The sequence below is a fragment of the Bos javanicus genome, chromosome 23, assembly GCF_032452875.1.
Source record: "Bos javanicus breed banteng chromosome 23, ARS-OSU_banteng_1.0, whole genome shotgun sequence".
Taxonomy (NCBI): Eukaryota; Metazoa; Chordata; class Mammalia; order Artiodactyla; family Bovidae; genus Bos; species Bos javanicus.
The window spans coordinates 48,314,160-48,334,462 of record NC_083890.1 but is presented as its reverse complement, the minus strand read 5'-3'; the positions used below and the strand labels follow the sequence as shown (position 1 = coordinate 48,334,462).

General features: G+C 40.8%; 1 protein-coding gene across 10 annotated transcripts in view; it reads right to left on the bottom strand.

The window, feature by feature from the left end:
- The window catches only part of CAGE1 (cancer antigen 1), a 37,708-nt gene extending 17,412 nt beyond the window's left edge, over positions 1-20,296 (bottom strand). For all 10 annotated transcript variants that reach the window (XR_009733006.1, XR_009733007.1, XM_061398902.1 and 7 more), the window contains exons 1-4: positions 20,208-20,296; positions 15,183-15,703; positions 4,451-5,350; positions 1,605-1,754 (exon numbers count right to left, since the gene is read on the bottom strand). Coding sequence is in view for 8 of the 10 variants with exons in the window: in XM_061398902.1 (XP_061254886.1) it covers positions 1,605-1,754; positions 4,451-5,350; positions 15,183-15,703; positions 20,208-20,220 (1,584 nt within the window). In the remaining 2 variants the exon portion in view is untranslated. The remainder of the gene's footprint in view (positions 1-1,604; positions 1,755-4,450; positions 5,351-15,182; positions 15,704-20,207) is intronic.
- Positions 20,297-20,303: the final 7 nt, after the last annotated feature.

Here is a 20,303-nt window from a genome sequence, read left to right as displayed (position 1 = left end):
CCCCTGGGGAAAGAAATGGTGACCCACTCCAGTATTCTTGCCTGGGAAATCCCATGGGCAGAGGAGCCTGGTGGGCTACAGTCCATGGGGTCGTAGAGTCAGACACGACTGATCGACTGAGCACAGTGGAAAGCCTCTACTGCAGCTCTGAAACGGAATGGAAACTCATTCTGCCACTTAACTTATGTGAGACTTTGAACAAGAAACTCAACTATTCTAGGCCTGTTTGTTTTTCCATGTTAAAAAAAAAAAAAAAAGCCTGATAATATTTTTTTTAATGGTGTAAGAGTTGAATGAGATAATCCATGAAAAGCAGAGTCAATTTAAATGCCTCCAAGGACAGGGTGGGCAGCCAGCAAATATTTGTCCAGTGCCTATTAGAGGCTTACCCTGTATTAGCAGAGGGCATATCACATATCGAGTCTCTGATCTTGAAGCCTTGAGCAAACAGGTATTTGTTTGGCCTGGAATGAGATCTACTAAGTAGAGGGTTGATGGATGGCTCACTGAGGGGTCTGGGAGAGAAGCAGCAGCCAGCAAATAAGACTGAGAAAGAACAGCAGCATCCGCTGAGAGAAGAGAAAATCAAGCAAATATGGTGAGAAAGCAGATGTCTGAAGGGCCAGGGGTGAGGGAAAGGCTGCAGCAAGAAGCGCTGGCGACACTTTCAAATTCAAACCTTATGAAGACAAAACTTCAGGCGGGCACAGTCTTTGGGCCGTCGATTGGGATCTCTGCTAAAATTACTTAGCTTGGTTTCCAGCCTTCAATAAATGCTGGCGTTCAACAAATTTTAGCTGAAAGAAAATAGTAGTGTAGTGTGTAGTGTGTTCCTGTGTCAGATCAGGAACACAGCAAACCCACGTTGCCAAATTTTGGCTCAGAGGAGTGCACTTAAGCTCAAAGAAACATACAATAATCAGAGGGAAGAGGAAGAAAGAGAGTTCAATAATTTGAGGAGCTGTTCCAAGCATCATGCCCTTCAAACTTGGGTCTGTCACTTCCCAGGGCAGCAGCGATACCACTGCAGCTAAGGCTGAGAAAGGAAAATTTCCTTGGCCAGGTCACACAGCCAAGAGGTGGAGAGGCCATGTCTGGAACTCACTGGACACCAACTTCATTTTTCATTCTTCCCATGGACACAGCTCCACACTGCCCACCCTGCCCCAGAGCTGCACTTCAGATCAGACTGGGTAAACAGCCCACCCATGTGAACTCATCACTAGGAGCAGCCGGGCTGGAGCCCAAGACTACTGCTCAGAGGGAGTTTTCCTAACACATGGAAAGCACTGAGGGACAGGTTTTGCCTGAAGTTCTTATTTTTTTCAGTCCTACTACATTATCTTACTGTTGATTTGTGGGAATTAGGTGATGAAAAAAGACAGGATGAAGCAGTGGGAAGAAGGAAGGGCTGATTGGTTGGTTTAAGCATCTGTATCAGTCAGTTCAGTCGCTCAGTCATGTCCAACTCTTTGCAACCCCATGGACTACAGCACGCCAGGCTTCCGTATCCATCTGTATCATTCCTTCCATTATTTTTCTTTCATAACTTGATTGTCCAACCTTGATATTTCTTAATAAAAATATGATTTTTGTATAATTACCTGATGTGGGAGAAGTTCTACCATCAGAGCCAGAAGACTGAGAATTCTGGACGTCGGCTGTGAAGTTCTTTTCATGTCTGGGGGGTTTGCGCTCCCTTCTTCACAAGGTGAGTGATTCAGGAACAAATTAGAATGTGTCATCTTTGTATCCTACACATACACAATTCAGACTTGTCACAATAAAGACACAGAATCTGGATTACTTTTTAGGTAAAATGCTGAATACCACTCTTAAAAACTCAAAGCAGCGGTTCTCAAACTTTTTTATTTTCAGGATGCTTTCATAGTCTTAAAAATTATTGAGGATATACCAAAGCTTTTGTTTGTTAGGCTGTATCTGTCAATATTTATTGCATCAGAAATCACAGTGTGAACATAAAAAATATTGATTTACAAATTCATTTAAATAACAATCAATATTTATTGTATTAAAAATACAATATCTACATTTATATTTATTGTGTTAGAATCTATTTTATATTTATCAATATTCATTGTATTAGAAATTACAACTGAGAACATTCAAAAATATTTATTTACTAATTCATTTAAACAATAAATCTATTATGTCAGTATAAGCGACAATTTAATACAAAATTACCACATTTGTCAAAATGAAAAACTAGTGAAAAGTGGGAAAGTTTACACTTTCTGCAAATATTGTTAATGCTGGCTTAATAGAAGACAGCAGGACTCTCCACTGTGCTTTCCATATTCCATCAATCATGAAAGCAATTACCCTGTCACATGCCACATGGCTTCACGGGAAAACTCCACTGTACACCTGGGAAAGAATGAGAGTGAAAAGGGCAATGGTGTCTTCATATTACCATGAAAATGCTTCGACATCAAAGATGCTCCCAGAACACACATTGAGAAAATGGACCTAAAGATTAATGAAAAGCAAAACTAGAAGTAAAAAAAAAAAAAAAAAACGGATTAGTCAAGATGGTGCAAAAGCTGCCTTTAAAAAAAGAAAGCTCAAGAAAAACATTGTATAGTGGATAAACTGCTGCACAGTAACACTGATTTACGCAGTGTTTACTAATTCAAAATTTGTCATGCTTTGGTTAACAGCCAAACTGAAGGTCATCTTTGCTTAGGCTGAAAGTGAAAATGAAAGTGTTAGTTGCTCAGCTGTGTTTCAACTCTTCTTGACCCCATGGACTGTAGCCCGCCAGGCTCCTCTGTCCATGGGACTCTTCAGACAAGAATAGTGGAGTGGGTTGCTGTTCCCTTCTCCAGGGGATCTTCCCGACCTGCTTAGGTCAGTACTTATCAAAGCATGACCTTGGGGCCAGGAGCATCAGTGAGTCCCTAAGATCTTCCTGGAGATGCAAATCCCCAGGCCCCACCTCACACCTGCTGAATCAGAGACTCTGGGGTGGTCCCTGCAATCTGCAGTTTCATAGCTGAGGCTGATGAATGCTAACGTTTGAGAATCACACTGGCTTAGATAATCCTTTCTTCTTTCTGGAGAAAAGATGACAGAGAGAATTTCCAGTCCCATGAGAACAGTATTTTTCTAAGAGCCATTAAAAATAATAGGATCCTGTCTTGCAAACAATACTTAATACAGATTAGATATTCACAAAAGTAAGTCTTCTAAGGACATCTTTGAGCAACAGATCAGTTCAGTTTAAGTTATTATGACAAATATAAAAATAAACATACATTTTCTGACTCAGATTAGCCTTCTAATAGAGTTAATAAGATTGCACTACAGATATTTTAAGGCAGGCCTACAAAACTGGAATAGAGCAGATGTGCTCTGGCTTGTGAGGATTATCACTACCAAGACAGGCTTCCAGTTGTCTGCCAAAAAAAGCCATCTGAGCTGCAAATACAAAATACAGGTTCTCCAAACACATTGATACGAGGCTCTCATGTTGTTCTTAACGAATGATCATTTTGCAATACATACAGATATTGAATCTTTATGCTGCACACCTGAAACTCGTGGATGTGCCATCTCAGTAAAAATGTTAGTAACTTTACAAGATTACTGTGTGATATGATGTAGGTTTTGCCTTGTAAACCAAATATGCAGCTGTATTATTTAGTTTTACTGTTGAATAGGCAGACATGGCATGAAAAGACTGAGATCCTCACTCAGAAAATCTTTTCTCGAGGAAGCTTCGGATGATTGGTCATGTACGAGTGCCTGCATGTGTGCTAAGTCACTTTAGTCGTGTCCGACTCTGTGCGACCCCATCCATAGACGGCAGCCCACCAGGCTCCCCCGTCCCTGGGATTCTCCAGGCAAGAACACTGGAGTGGGTTGCCATTTCCTTCTCCAATGCATGAAAATGAAAAGTGAAAGTGAAGTCGCTCAGTCGTGTCCGACCCTCGGCGACCCCATGGACTGCAGCCCTTCAGGCTCCTCCGTCCATGGGATTTTCCAGGCAAGAGTACTGGAGTGGGGTGCCATTGCCTTCTCCATACCAGGCTCCTAGGTACCCACAAAATGCCCACATTCATTTGCAACTCTACCAATATAATTGCAAGAGGCCAGGAATGGCTGTTCTTTAATGTGAGTATCTGAGACCCAAAGAAACTCGTCCAAACCTGTGGCACCTTCTCCATCATTTCTCTCTTTTTGGTTGTTAATTCTCTCCGCCGACAAATTAGGGTATGGGCCACGCCCAAATACGCCTCAGCAGACTATTAGAAACTCCTGAAATTCTGCCTTAGAGATTCTGAATTTGTGATAATACCTTGGCCACATCTGACTCTGTTACACCCTCTAAGATCTCCTTGAGTCGAGCTATCTCACATTTAGGGACACAATTTTGCTCCTCACTCCTTGCAACCTGCTGCTGATGTTTTGTGTTTTCATTTTTTACCTCGTCGATCTGCTGCTGGAGTTCTGCATTCTTAGCCTTTTCACTGTCGGATAGGAATTGCACCTTCTGAACCTGAGCGACCAATTTCTCGAGTTTAGATTTCAGATTCTCTCTTTCATCCAGGTGTTTCCTTTCACGTTTCTGAAATTCCTCCCGTAAAGACAGGACCTCTTGCTCTCTGGTCTCTCTCTCCCTTTTCAACAAGTCCAGAGCGGCACTGGTGGCCTTTTCCAGTTCTCCTTTGAGTTGCTGCAGTCTTTCTATCTCTTCTTCTTTCTTGCTCAAGGCGCTATCCATCTCCATGCACTGAGTCATGTACCTTTCCTCTAGACTAGCATAATTGCCCTTGAGTTTCTTAAACTCTAACTGTAAGGTTTCCTTTTCACTCCTGCATTCCTGAAGGTGGTTTTGGGTGGTAACTAAAATCTCATGCAAACTCTGCAGTGTCTTCTCTGTATCATTCTTCTCTAGCTTTATTCTGTACTTTTCTTCAATTAACTCTTCGACCTTCTCCTTTAGCTTATTGATGATGTCCACAAACACGTGCTGTTTAGTCGTATTCATCTGTAGTTCTTCAACCTTCTTCTCTAAATACGTGTTACGATGCTCTAGGTCTTGGATCCGAGTTTCCTGTTCTTTGTTAGCGAGTTTTAATTTCCGTAGGACTTCATTTAAAGCCATGTCCTCTTCCAGAGGTTGTAAGCTTTCCAAGCTCTGCTCTGCGTCAGGTATCAAGCAGGCCTCCTGAGACGCTCCATCGCTCCAACAAATGCCTGTAGGAGCCCAAGTTGAGACCATCTGTGGACTCCACCTGCCTTTTTCTGGGACTTCCTTTTGGTGTCTGACTGACATCTCAGGAATATCCATAGAATTCTGTACTCCTTTGGAAGAACCTGCAATCTGTAAATTACAGTAAGTAAAATAAGTCTGAAAGAGTAGAAATATCATGAGCTTTGAGGTCAAAGAGAGCTGCCCTTGAACACTGGATCCCTAAATTTGGTTTTCTCAGCTCTGAAATAATAGGGAAGACGTGTACGTCCAACACTAATATCTAATTAACAAAAATACTTAAGTATTAATTGCTGAATGTCATGTACTGCACTTAGCACAGCAGGTATGGTATCTGTATTATGCTTTTACAAAAAAAAATTAAATATTGATACTCTCACCATCTTCTATGACACAAACTTTTCTGGATACATATAAGATATTTCCTTTGACTTCAAATGAATTAAAACAAAGTTATTCATTACCCTAAATCTGCAAAGACATTTTTAAAAAATTATTTTTGAGGTAATGTTGGTTTTTAACATTATGTAAGCCTCATGTGTACGTTACATTTCTACTTCTGTTTACACTACAGCACACTCACCACCAAACATTTAGTTTCCATTTATCACCATACAGTTGATCCATTTTACTCATTTCATTTATTTTGTTCATTTATTTTTTGGTTTTTGTTTGGGTTTTTTTGTATCCCATATATGAATGAAATCATATTTGTTTTTCCCCACCTGACTTATTTTACTTAGCATGATACCCTCACGATCCACCCATCCATGTTGCCACAAATGGCAAAATTTCATCTTTATGACTGAGTAGTATTCTATTGTAAATATACGAAATACCTTCTTTATCATTTATCCATTGATAGGCACTTAGGTCAGAGAAGGCAATGGCACCCCACCTTACCCCACTCCAGTACTCTTGCCTGGAAAATCCCATGGACCGAGGAGCCTGGTGGGCTGCAGTCCATGGGGTTGCAGAAGAGTCAGACACGACTTCACTTTCACTTTTCACTTTCATGCATTGGAGAAGGAAATGGCAACCCACTCCAGTGTTCTTGCCTGGAGAATCCCAGGGACGGGGGAGCCTGGTGGGCTGCCGTCTATGGGGTCGCACAGAGTCGGACACGATTGAAGCAACTTAGCAGCAGCAGCAGCAGCAACAATCAGCAATGTTGAACATCTTTTCATGTGCCTGTTGGCCACCGGTATGTCTTCTTTGGAAAAACGTCTATTTGGCTCCTCTGCTAATTTTTTAATTAGATTTTTTTGTTGTTATTGAGTTGTATGAATTCTATATATATTTTGGATACTAACCCCTTATTGGTTATGTGGTTTGCAAACATCTTTTCCCAGTTGGCAGGTTGTCTTTGTATTTTATAGATAGTTTCCTTCACTGTGCAAAAACTTTTTAGTTTGATGAGGTCCCATTTATGTTTGCTTTTGTTTTCCTTGCCTGAGGATATATACCCAAAGATATTGCTAAGGCCAATTCACTAATTATACTGTCTATGATAGATTTATTGTTTTTATATGTCCATCTTTGTCTCTTGTTACCTTTTTTGGTTTGGAGTTTGGAGTCTATTTTGTCAGATATGAACACAGCTACACTCAATTTCTTTTAGCTACCATTTGCTTTGGACATCATCTTCATCCTTTCATTTTGAGTCTACGTTTATCTTTAAAGCTGAAGTGAGTTTACTGGAGGGAGTAGACAGCTGGATCTCGTTTTTAATATATCTCTTTTGGGGGCGGGGAGGTCTTGCTTTTTAATCCATCCAACCACTTTTTTTTTTTTTTAAGATTTATTTATTTTTGACTGTGCTGAGTCTTATTTGCTGCACGCAAGATTTCTCTAGTTTTGGAGAGCAGGGGCTACTCTTTGTTGAGGTATGAGGTATGAGGACTTCTCTCATAGCTCAGTTGGTAAAGAATCTGCCTGCAATGCAGGAGACCCTGGTTGCATTCCTGGGTGGGGAAGATCCTGTGGAGAAGGGAGAGGCTACTCACTCCAGTCTTCTTGGGCTTCCCTGGTGGCTCAGCTGGTACAGAACCCGCCTGTGAAGTGGGAGACCTGGGTTCGATCCCTGGGTTGGGAAGATCCCCTGGAGGACGGACAGGCTACCCACTCCAGTATTCTGGCCTGGAGATTTCCATGGACTGTATAGTCCATGGGGTCACAGAGTCGGACACGACCTGAGCGACTTTCACTCACGTTTACTTATTTTTGAGTGTGCTGAGTCTTATTTGCTCCGTGCAAGCTTTCTCTAGTTTCTCTCTGTTGAGCTGTGCTTCTCATTGCAGCGGCTTCTCTTACTGAGGTCCATGGGCTCTAAAGCACCTGCTCCACAGTTGTGGTACATGGGCTTAGTTGCTCTGAGGCATGTGGGATCTTCCTGGAGCAGGGATTGAAACCGCGTCCATTGCATTGGCAGGTGAATTTTCAACCAGTGCACCACCAGGGAAGCCCCAACCAATCTGCCTTTTGATTGATGAATTAAATCCATGTACATTTAGGATGATTCTTGACAGATGAGAACTTGGTTTTATCTTTTATTTTCTGATTGCTCTGTATGTCCACTGTTTATTTTTCTTGTGTTTCTGTCTGCTGTTCTGGTTTGGTGGTTTTCTATGATGTTTCTCTTTTTTATGTTTCACATCTTTGCTCTAGATCTTTATTTTGTGGTTATCATGAGGTTTGTATAAAACATCTTATAGATAAAACAGTCCTTTTTCTCTGCTGACAGCATCTGATCTTCATATGCCTATACAGGTTCTGTCCTTTTCCTCTTCCTCTTTTGTCTTTGCTGTCTCAAATTATCCTTTAATGTTGTAAATTTATTACCAATTTGAAGTAGTTATAGTTACTTTTTCTGCTCTTTTTTCCCTTGACATTTATGGTATAATACAGTGTTAATAATCTATTCTGACATAAAGTTGCAATTTTCTGACTATTTATCACCTTACTCAAAGTTTTGTGTATTCTGCATTTTTATTTTGGGCCTAAGAGCTCATTTCAACATCTCTTGTAAGCCAGGTCTAATGTAATGAACTCCTTCAGCTTTTGTCTGTCTGAGAGTCTTTATTTCTCCTTCATATATGAATGATAACTTTTTTGGATAAAGTATTTTTGACTGACAGTTTTTATCTTTCACTATTTTGAGAATTTTATTCCATTCCTTCCTGGCCTATAGTTACAGCTGAAAAATCTGCTGATAGCCTAATGGGGGTTCCTTTATAGATAACCATCCTTTTTTCCCTTTTTAAAATATTCTATTTTAATAAAACTTTTATTCTGGAATAATTTTAGATTTATGAAAAAGTTATAAGCATAAAGAGTACTCTATACCTCTCACCCAGGGTCCCTTAATGTTAATGTCTTATATACCATGGCACATTTAATAGCAAATTCCAGTCCAGAGTATCACATTGTATTTAACACCTCTTTGTCATTGATTTTTGACAGTTTTAGTACCACATGTCTTAGAGAAGATCTACTAGCAATGATTTCTTAGCTTCATAGATTTGTATATAGTTCTTTTCTTAGGTTTGCTATTTTTTTAGGTTAGCTATTAAAAAAAAAAAACCTTAATCTTTTTACATCCCTGATATGCTCTTGGTTTTAGTAATCCTTATTTCTATTTATCTTTTGGCTATCCCTTGTGATATGTGGGAATTGGTGATGGACAGGGAGGCCTGGCATGCTGCGATGTATGGGGTCGCAAAGAATCGGACACGACTGAGCGACTGAACTGAACTGTGACATGTGCGATCTTAGTACCCTGCCCAGGGACCGAACCCATGCCCCCTGCACTGGAAGGGTGAAGTCTTAACCACTGGACCACCAGGGAAGTCCCTTAGCTATTATTTAAACTCTCTGCTCCCTTCTCCTTCTCTCTCGTCTCTCCCTCTGGGATTTCCCATTACCCTACCATTGTCCTTCCTAAAAGAGTTGTGCAGCTCTCACAGAATTTCCTCACTTTTAAAGATTCTCTTTCCTCTTCTACCTGCATCACTTCTATTAGGTTTCTATCCCTAAGCTTGTTAATCCTCTCTTCCAAATAGTCTGCTCTATTTCCAAGGCTTTTTAATCCCTTCTTCATCTTGTTCATTATTGGGTCCTTCAGCTCCAGAATTTGTTTGGTTCTTTTTTTTGGAGTTTCAACACTTTGGTAAAATGTTCCTTCCGTTAATAAACTTAATTCCTTAGCTCATTGAATTGGCTTTCTGAGCTTTCTCATAGCTCCTCGAGTTTATGACACCTATTTTGAACGTACTGTCAGCTAGATCTCAGTATTCCATGGACGTTAAGTCTAGTTTCTGGAGAACCGCCGTTTTCTTTTCGTGGTAGTGTTACTGTGGCTAGCCCTTGTTGCCTTGTTGTTCCCTGGCACACTGAATCTGAAGTAGCAAAAAACCCTCCTTCTTTAGGTGAAGATGCTTTAATTTTTCTTGATTCTAATGACTCAGTGGGTTAGAAATTAGAGGCCTTTCTTTTGTTTGCCAGGAGGTGGCATCTATGGCTTAAGTCTTTGGTTTCTCTTTTCTGCGCTAGCTCTGGTTACCTTTGGCAGTTGGCACTACCCACCCTCATGGCTCTGATAGGCGCCCTTGCTGTCGCTGCCTGTACCTCTAGGGTGGCTGTGTCTTGCTGCTGTTGATGTCACCGCCTGAGGCTCTGGGGCACTGCTTCTGCCCTGTCCAAAATCTCCTGAGTCACAGGCTCTACCGCATGCAGGGAGGGGGAGAGCTGGGAGGAGTTGGGTGTCATCAGATTCCTGGGTGCTGCCACTGTGGGCTGGATTGATGGGGGGCAGTTATGGGTGCCTCTGGAGCTGGAGAGATGGTTGCAGGCCCCACTTCCACTGCTGCCAGTCACCCACGGTTGGCTAGCGGCCAGGAGGTTGTGGGTGCCGCCTCTCCTCCTGCTGCTGGGTTCTTTGAGGCTGTGGGCTCAGCTGCCACCCCGGGAGGACCACGATCTCAGGCACAATCTCCACAGTCCCCCAGTGCGGCCTCCTCTGTGTGCTCCAGTCCACCCTCCTTTAGATGTATGGATGTGTGGAATTCTCCAGCATCCTGGTGTGTTGGGGAGAGCCACATCTGTTGAGCTGTGGATGTTTTACTAATTGTAGATTGAAAAGCAGAGACAGAGAGAATATCTCAATCTACCATGATGCTGACAACCCTCTCTTGTGAGCCCCCCTTTTTTTTTGTCCTCTCTAAAGCCTTTTTTTAAAATTTATTTAATTGGAAGCTAACTACTTTACAATATTGTAGTGGTTTTTGTCAAACACCAACATGAATCAGCCACAGGTGCACGTGTTTCCCATCCAGAATCCCCCCCACCTCCCTCCCCATCCCACCTCCCAGAGTCATCCCAGTGCACCAGGCCTGAGCACCCTGTCTCATGCATCGAACCTGGATCAACGATCCACTTCACAAATAATACACACATTTCAATGCTACTCTCTCAAATCATCCCACCCTTGCCTTCTCCCACAGAGTCCAAAAGACTGTTCTTTACATCTGTGTCTCTTTCGCTGTCTCACATACAGGGTCATCATTACCATCTTTCTAAATTCCATATATATGCCTTAATATACTATATTGGTGTTTTTCTTTCTGACTTACTTCACTCTGTATAATAGGCTCCAGTTTCATCCACCTCATTAGAACTGATTCAAATGCATTCTTTTTAATAGCTGAGTAATATTCCATGGTGTATATGTACTACAGCTTTCTTATCCATTCATCTGCTGATGGACATCTAGGTTGCTCCCATGTCCAGGCTATTGTAAACAGTGCTGCAATGAACATTGGGGTACATGTGTCTCTTTCAATTCTGGTTTCCTTGGTGTGTGTGCCCAGCAGTGGGATTGCTGGGTCGTATGGCAGTTCTATTTCCAGTTTTTTAAGGAATCTCCACACTGTTCTTCATAGTGGCTGTACTAGTTTGCATTCCCACCAACAGCATAAGAGGGTTCCTTTTTCTCCACACCCTCTCCAGCATTTATTGTTTGTAGACTTTTTGATAGCAGCCATCCTCACTGGCTTGAGATGGTACCTCATTGTGGTTTTGATTTGCATTTCTCTGATAATGAGTGATGTTGAGCATCTTTTCATGTGTTTGTTAGCCATCTGTATGTCTTCTTTGGAGAAATGTCTGTTTAGTTCTTTGGCCCATTTTTTGATTGGGTTGTTTATTTTTCTGGAATTGAGCTGCAGGAGTTGCTTGTATATTTTTGAGATTAATTCTGTTAGTTGCTTTGTTATTATTTTCTCCCATTCTGAAGGCTGTCTTTTCACCTTGCCTATAGTTTCCTTTGTTGTGCAAAAGCTTTTAAGTTTAATTAGATCCCATTTGTTTTTGCTTTTATTTCCATTACTCTGGGAAGTGGGTCATAGAGGATCCTTCTGTGATTTATGTCAGAGAGTGTTTTGCCTGTTTTCCTCTAGGAGTTTTATAGTTTCTGCTCTTACATTTAGATCTTTAATCCATTTTGAATTTATTTTTGTGTATGGTGTTAGAAAGTGTTCTGGTTTCATTCTTTTACAAGTGGTTGACCAGTTTTCCCAGCACCACTTGTTAAAGTGATTGTCTTTTCTCCATTGTATATTTTTGCCTCCTTTGTCAAAGATAAGGTGTCCATAGGTGCATGGATTTATCTCTGGGCTTTCTATTTTGTTCCACTGATCTATATTTCTGTCTTTGTGCCAGTACCATACTGTCTTGATGACTGTAGCTTTGTAGTATAGTCTGAAGTCAGGCAGGCTAATTCCTCCAGTTCCATTCTTCTTTCTCAAGATTGCTTTGGCTATTTGAGGTTTTTTGTATTTCCATACAAATTGTGAAATTATTTGTTCTAGTTCTCTGAAAAATACTGTTGGTAGCTTGATAGGGATTACATTGACTCTATAGATTGCTTTGGGTAGTATACTCATTTTCACTATATTGATTCTTTGGATTCATGAACATGGTATATTTCTCCATCTATTTGTGTCATCTTTGATTTCTTTCATCAGTGTTTTATAGTTTTCTATATATAGGTCTTTTTTTTTTCTTAAGTAGATTTATTCCTAAGTATTTTATTCTTTTTGTTGCAATGGTGAATGGAATTATTTCCTTAATTTCTCTCATGGTTAGTGTATAGGAATGGAAGGGATTTCTGTGTGTTAATTTTACATCCTGCAATTTACTATATTCATTGATTAGCTCTAGTAATTTTCTGGTGGAGTCTTTAGGGTTTTCTATGTAGAGGATCATGTCATCTGTAAACAATGAGAGTTTTACTTCTTCTTTTCCAATCTGGATTCCTTTTATTTCTTTCTCTTCTCTGATTGCTGTGGCTAAAACTTCCACAACTATGCTGAATAGTAGTGGTGAGAGTGGGCACCTTTTTCTTGTTCCTGACTTTAGGGGAAATGCTTTCAATTTGTCACCATTGAGGATAATGTTTGCTGTGGGTTTATCATATATGGTGAGCCCTCTTTTGATTCCTCATCAAGCCATTATCTCACAATTCTATGATTTCTAATGTGAACATCAGAAAATCTGATGAACATATCTCATGACTGACTTTCTGCTCACAATACAGATTTGGGAGAAGGGGGTTAAAAAAAAACAACAGTATGTTGTAGGAAAGTGAAGGTGAGGTCACTCAGTTTTGTCCAACTCTTTGAGACCCTATGGACTGTAGCCTACCAGGCTCCTCTGTCCATGGAATTTTCCAGGCAAGAACACTGGAGTGGGTTGCCATTTCCTTCTCCAGGGGATCTTCCTGACCCAGGCATCAAACCCAGGTCTCCTGCACTGCAGGCAGACACTTTACCATCTGAGCCACCAGGGAGGCCCTGGGAAGTTGTAGGAAACACTAAAATGAACATGACAGAATATGCTAGTAAAAGATCTCTAAAGGGATGGGCTGAATAACTTTCCAAATAGAATTTAGGGATATTGGACCCTTATATTATAGTGCTTCTTCATCGTTCTGGGATAAAGACAACCATCCTTACTGAGGCCTGTAAGGTTCTGATACTGATCTTGATATCTAACCCGAGCTACCTTTCCATCCTCTACAACGTCCTTCCAACCCAGCAACACTAAGCTGCCTTCAGACCCACGAAGGAAGGGACCATGCTTCCTGCAGCCACAAGGTTTTCACACTAGTTGCTATCACTACTTCTGTGTGGAATGCTCCCCTACGCCCACCACCTAACTACCCCCATTCATCCTGCAGAGCTGAGCTCAGTTACCACTACACTTCAGGGAAGTCTTACCCAAACTCCCTGACCAGGGACAGGAAGACTCCGATCTTACTTTATAGTGCTTACCACAGCTGCAAGTTTATATGTAATTTTATAACATATACACTTTATATGTAACTTTTATTTGCAGCACTTACCAGTTGAAAATTCATATTTACTCATGTGATTATTTGATTAATGTCTGTCTCCTCTATGAGAGTGTTCTTGTCATGAGGACAGAGCCCACGTCTTTTTGTTTCTGGTTTTGTCAACCACTCTATAACCAACACATAGCACAGGGCTTCAGACATGACAGATGCCTCAAAGTATTTACTGACTGACTGAAAGGCTAGATGCAATGGAAATAGTTACAATCTTAAGAAATCCTAATTCAGCAGCTTTTTAAAATGTTATTTTCCAGAACTCAAGACAGGTAAGTAGACTTGTCTTTTAAATGCTGCTTTCAAATAAAATGAACAAAAAAATCCTGACTTTACTTGTAAATGAAATATAACAGCCATAGCTTTTCTCACTAAACTCACAATGAAAAGATACTCTTTATGCTACCTTTGGATTGTTATCTATTTGCCCACCCCAATTCTTTTTTTTTTTAATTGAGAGACTATATAGACTTTATACTGTTGGCATCTTCAGTGCTATTATGATACTGCTGCTGCTAAGTCACTTCAGTCGTGCCCGACTCTGTGCGACCCCTTAGACAGCAGCCCACCAGGCTTCCCCGTCCCTGGGATTCTCCAGGCAAGAACACTGGAGTGGGTTGCCATTTCCTTCTCCAATGCATGAAAGTGTAAAGTGAATGTGAAGTCGCTCAGTCATGTCTGACTCTAACGACCCCATGGACTGCAAGCCTGCCAGGCTCCTCCATCCATGGGATTTTCCAGGCAAGAGTACTGGTGTGGGGTGCCATTGCCTTCTCTGTCTTATGATACTACATACCCAGAATTAACAATTCAGAGACAAATTCATGTTTTCACTTTGGTAGAAAAATATTTTTTTTGCTTATCAGTAGAAATTCCACATAATAGAAAAGTCATGAGTTTTCTTGTCAAATAATTTAATGAATATCTCTGCATTTCTTCCTCTTCTCAACCTTTTCCTTACTGTAAACTTGAGTTCCAATCAATACAATTCACTAATTATAAAAACTTGAAAGGGAAAGTGTTAGTCCCTCAGTTGTGTCCAGCTCTATGCTACCTCAAAGACGGTAGCCCACCAGGCTCCTCTGTTCATGGGATTCTCCAGGCAAGAATACTGGAGTGGGTAGCCATTCCCTGCTCCAGGGAATCTTCCCAACCTAGGGATTGAACCTGGGTCTCCTGCATTGCAGGCAGATTCTCTATTGTCTGATCCACCAGGGAAGGCCATAAAAGCTCAGTATTGATATACTCAAGGCATCATGTAGATGTTGGGGTGCATAAAAGGATAAGTAAGACAGCACCCTGACCCTCAAAGAAATTATCATGTGGTAGAGCTAATCTCCAAGTATGGATTTTACTTCATTAGAAAGGATTGTTTCTAAATTGAGGAAGATCTCAGAAGGCAGTTCCCCCAGAGAAGCAAAGTCCCTCACACTGATGATTTAGGACTACTTCCAAAAGCCTCCGGTTATAAGCAGTAATTTTTTTTTTTTTTAAAACACTTCCTTTAATACTCTATGGACTAATCATTAAAAGTCTTACCTCCTCTGTTTCATAATTAGCTCTCAGATCAAGCAAGTTAAAGTTATTTTCTTTATAAAATGGTTGTTCAACATCACTGTGTACTTCTTCCTCACACACAAAGTCTTGAGACTGACTAGGATTGAGGGCAGATTCCGTGGCAGTACTATTAGCCAGTGGCATTTCCATGAATTTCAGTGTCTCTTCACTGCAGTGGATTACAGGTGGGCTTCTAGAAGGCTGTCTGACACATTCAAGAGCAAATTGATCTGTATGGGTGAAAGTGCTAGTTCCCATCGGGTTTTCTTCCTTAAATGAGTCTTCCTGTATATTGGTGTCTTCTGCATCATCACATACATAATGCTGCAATTCTGGCTCCTCTGTGTAAGATAAGCTTTCTGTCAGATCTTGAAATGCTATTTCATTATTAAACGAGTCTGTCTGATGAAACTGGCAAAGGGGTTCAAATTGTCTCAAGGAAGAAATGCTGGCGTCAATTGGCTGAGTGAGTACATTCTGTGAGTAATTTCCAATGTTGACATCTTATTAGAAAAAGAAAGATGGAAATAAGAATTAGCATTAAATTTATGCATTAACAGTTACATTCACACTTACGAAATAAATTGTTGGAGTCTTTTAAGAATTATAAGTTCAACCTTTTTCACTAAGTTTATTTGTGCTACCAGCTGCAACAAAACTTTTTTACATGAAGGAAAAAGTCAACAAATAACTACCACAAAGAAGCTTCTTACAGTTCATTTTTGTCAAATACCATTGTAACAAATTCTAAGGCATCTTCAAAATTCTTTTGTTGTACTCTAATTTTAAAATGCTTCAAAAGAATAAAACACACAGTGTATAGTAATAGCAAACACACATAGACATGTTTAACTTCACAACAATCTCATGAACTAGGTACTGTTATTACCCGTTTTTACAGATAAGGAAATGGAAACATAAGAGATGTTAAGTCACTTGCCGGGAAACAGCTGGCAAGCAGTGCAGCTGGGATTCTAGAATACTATTTATGTTTCTGAATATGACAAGTTATTCAGATTTAATATTTTTAAAAATCAGAAGCAAATAAAGACAACATGCAAAGAAGTGTTTCAAATAAATATCCCTTCCCTTCTAAATTCCTTCCTCTTCCCCACCCAGAGAGAACTGCTATACTGAAGCTGCTGCTGTTGCTCCTTGGTCAGTGAGTGGTGTCCAACTCTTTGTGACCCCATGGCTTTGTAGCCCACCAGGCTTCTCTGTCCACGGGATTTTCCTGACAATACTGGACTGGGTTGCCATGCCCTCCTCCAGGGGATCTTCCCAACCCAGAGATCGAACCCACATCTCCTGTGTCTCCTGCACTGCAGGCGAATTCTTTACCACTGAGCTATCAGGGAAGCCCCATACTTAAGTTGGTGGCCCTGTGCTTGGGTGTTTGTGTGTGTGTGTGTGTGTGTGTGTGTGTGTGTGTGTGTGTGTAGGGGGGGAATATCTAAAATGTCATTTGTGAAAGTTATTGGAAAAATAAAAAACTAGTCTGAGTATGGTACAAAGTCATAGTAACTTTATATGGTTGTTGTTGTTTAGTCCCTCAGCTGTGTCCAACTCTTTGCGACCCCATGGACTGCAGCATTCCAGGCTTCTCTGTCATTCACCATCTCCCAAAGCCTGCTCAAATTCGTGTCCATCAAGTCAGTGATGCCATCCAAAAATCTCACCCTCTGTCATCCCCTTCTCTTCCCACCTTCAATCTTGCCCAGCAACAGGGTCCTTTCCAGTGAGTCAGCTCTTTGCATCAGGTGACCAGAGTATTGGAGCTTCAGCTTCAGCATCAGCATCAGTCCTTCCAATGAATATTCAAGACTGATTTCCTTTAGGGTTGACTGGTTTGATCTCCTTGCAGTCCAAGGGACTCAAGAGTCTTCTCTAACACCACAGCTCAAAAGCATCAATTCTTCAATGCTCAGCCATCTTTATGGTCCAACTCTCACACCCATGCATGACTACTGGAAAAATCATAGCTTTGACTAGATGGACCTTTGTTGGCAAAGTAACGTCTCTGCTTTTTAATACGCCATCTAGATCTGTCATAGCTTTTCTTCCAAGAAGCAAGCGTCTTTCAATATCATAGCTGGCAGTCACCATCTGCAGTGGTTTTGGAGCCCAAGAAAATAAAGTCTGACACTATTTCCATTGTTTCCCCATCTGTTTGCCATGAAGTGATGGGACCAGATGCCATGATCTTCGTTTTCTGAATGTTGAGTTTTAAGCCAACTTTTTCACTCTCCTCTTTCACTTTCATCAAGAGGCTCTTTAGTTCTTCTTCACTTTCTGCCATAAGCGTGGTGTCATCTGTGTATCTGAGGTTACTGATACTTCTCCTGGCAATCTTGATTCCAGCTTGTGCTTCACCCACCCTGGCATTTTGCATGATGTACTCTGCATATAAGTTAAATAAGCAAGGTGACAATATACACCCTTGATGTACTCCTTTCCTAATTTGGATCAGTCCATTGATCCATGTCTGGTTCTAACTGTTGTTTTTTGACCTGCACACAGGTTTCTCAGGAGGCAGGTCAGGTGGTCTGGTATTCCCATCTCTTTTCCACAGCTTGTTGTGATGCACACAAAGGTTGTAGCATAGTCAATGAAGCAGATCTTTTTTGAATTTTCTTGCTTTTTCTATGACCCAACTGATGTTGGCAATCTGACCTCTGGTTCCTCTGCCTTTTCTAAATCCAGTTTGAACATCTGAAAGTTCTCAGTTTATTGAAACCCAGCTTGGAAAATTATGAGCATTACTTTGCTAGCATGTGAGACAAGTATGACTGTGCAGTAGTTTTAACATTCTTTAGCACTGCCTTTCTTCAGGACTGGAATGAAAACTGACCTTTTTCAGTCCTGTGGCCACTGCTGAGTTTTCCAAATTTGCTGGCATATTCACTGCAGCACTTTCACAGCATCATCTTTCAGGATTTTAAACAGCTCAGCTGGAATTTCATCACCTCCAGTAGCTTTGTTTGTAGTGATGCTTCCCAAAGTCCACTTGACTTCAAATTCCAGGATGTCTGGCTTTAGGTGAGTATCACACCATGGTGGTTATCTGGGTCATTAAGATCTTTTTTGTACAGTTCTTCTGTGTATTCTTGCCACCTCTTCTATTTTCTGGTTCTGTTAGGTCCATACCATTTCTGTCCTTTATCATGCCCATCTTTGCCTGAAATTTTCCCTTGGTATCTCTAATTTTCTTGAAGAGATCTCTAGTCTTTCCTATTCTATTGTTTTCCTCTATTTCTTTGCATTGATCACTTAAGAAGGCTTTCTTCTCTCTCCTTGCTCTTCTTTGGAACTCTGCATTCAGATGGGTATATCTCCATTTCTCCTTTGCCTTTACTACCTTTGTATGGTAGTAAATACTGATTTGTACAAAAAGAAGTGTTGGGACCCAGAAGGTGAAAGGATCTCTCACTTAATCAAAAGATACTTACTATTATCAGAGACCTGTTAATCAAAAGACACACTATTATCAGAGACCTGTTAGTGTCTGCAAAACACTGTTTCTATGTACTTGATACTTTCTATCACCTCATTACCAAGTGAAACTCAACATTACACTTCAGTTTTTCCTCCCTTCCCTACGCCACGCTTATCCTCTAAGGCACTTGGGCTTGAAAACCAGACGTCTTTGACATCCTTCTACCTAATCACCCATGGGCTAGTCAGTTACCAGGTCCTGTCCTTTTCTCCTTTAAAGATGTTTTTCATAACCCATGCTTTCTTTCCCTCACTGTAGCATCATCCTGGTCCACATTCTCATGACCTCCTCAGGTCTGTCAGGGTATGGGAGTAGAAAACTTGCCCAATCATATTACCCTGAATCCAATTCTTCTGTTTGACTTTCTAGGCCTTATGTAGCCTGGACCCACATTACCCACCCAGTCTTCTGCTCCAGTCAGATCAGGCTTACTCTCCTGCAAACAGATCATGTGTCTTACAACTTCAATAATCTGCTCTGGCAGGTGCTTCTCTTCCTAAAACTTTCCTATTTACCATTCATCTAGTTTTAAAATTCCTACAATGTCTTTAAATTTCTATCTCACAATTCAGCACATTGTTTGTTTGCTATTTTAGTCTTCACCATTGTTTCAAGCATGTTAGTGTCGGAACTCACATATTATACAGACCTCAAGAGGAGTCCTGGAGAAGGAAATGGCAACCCACTCCAGTATTCTTGCCTGGAGAATCCCAGGGACAGAGAAGCCTAGTGGGCTACAGTCCATGGGGTTGCAAACACATGACTTAGCAACTGAACAGCAACACAACAAAAAGAATCCACTTAAGGTTTTTCAATATCCCCTTCAGTAAAGCAACCAGTGTTTAGAGAATATGTTGACTAAATCCTGCACCCCAATGATATATTTCTATCAAAACAATTTAATAAATTTCCTGGGTTATTTTATTGAACTATCAAATTAATAATTCATTGAGGTTTTTCTCAAATCTGTCATCATTTGATGACAAGCCAGTGAGCCAAGCAGCCTAGTCGGGATTGGTGAAAGACCCGACTTTACACTCACTTTTCCCGCTGTCTTCCAAATATATAAAGGCTGTGTGGGCCGTGGTGGAGGAGGACTAAAGCATGCTTTTGCTCTCCAAGAACAAAAAACTACTAGGCCCTTATTTCTTCAAAATTTTGTCTGCGAACCCAGAACTTCAAATTATAACTTTTACAACTCTGTTCCTATGGCATGACCTACCAATTTGCCTTTTTTTGTTTTTTTAGTTAGGCTTACGTTTTTCATTTCATTCTGTCCTCACCCGACTTCTGCCACACATAACAAAAAAACTTATTCAAGTGATTGGATATATATTCCAGAGATACTTCTAAGCTGTTTTAGGACAGGAATGAAAAGAGGTGTCACTGGGGTTATTGGCAAAAATCCTCAAGTTTAATTTTCAGTCAAAGTTTAACTTCTGAAAAGCACTCATCCTACTTCCACCTCACAATATCGTAACAAATTTTTTAGGTCGCAAAAGTGTGCTCACTTCCAGGGTCCATAGTCTCTGATCCGAAATAAGGATTTCGGGCTTCCTCCCTGCGCACTGGGCTCTACCGCGGGTAAAACGCTTTCAACCTTTTTC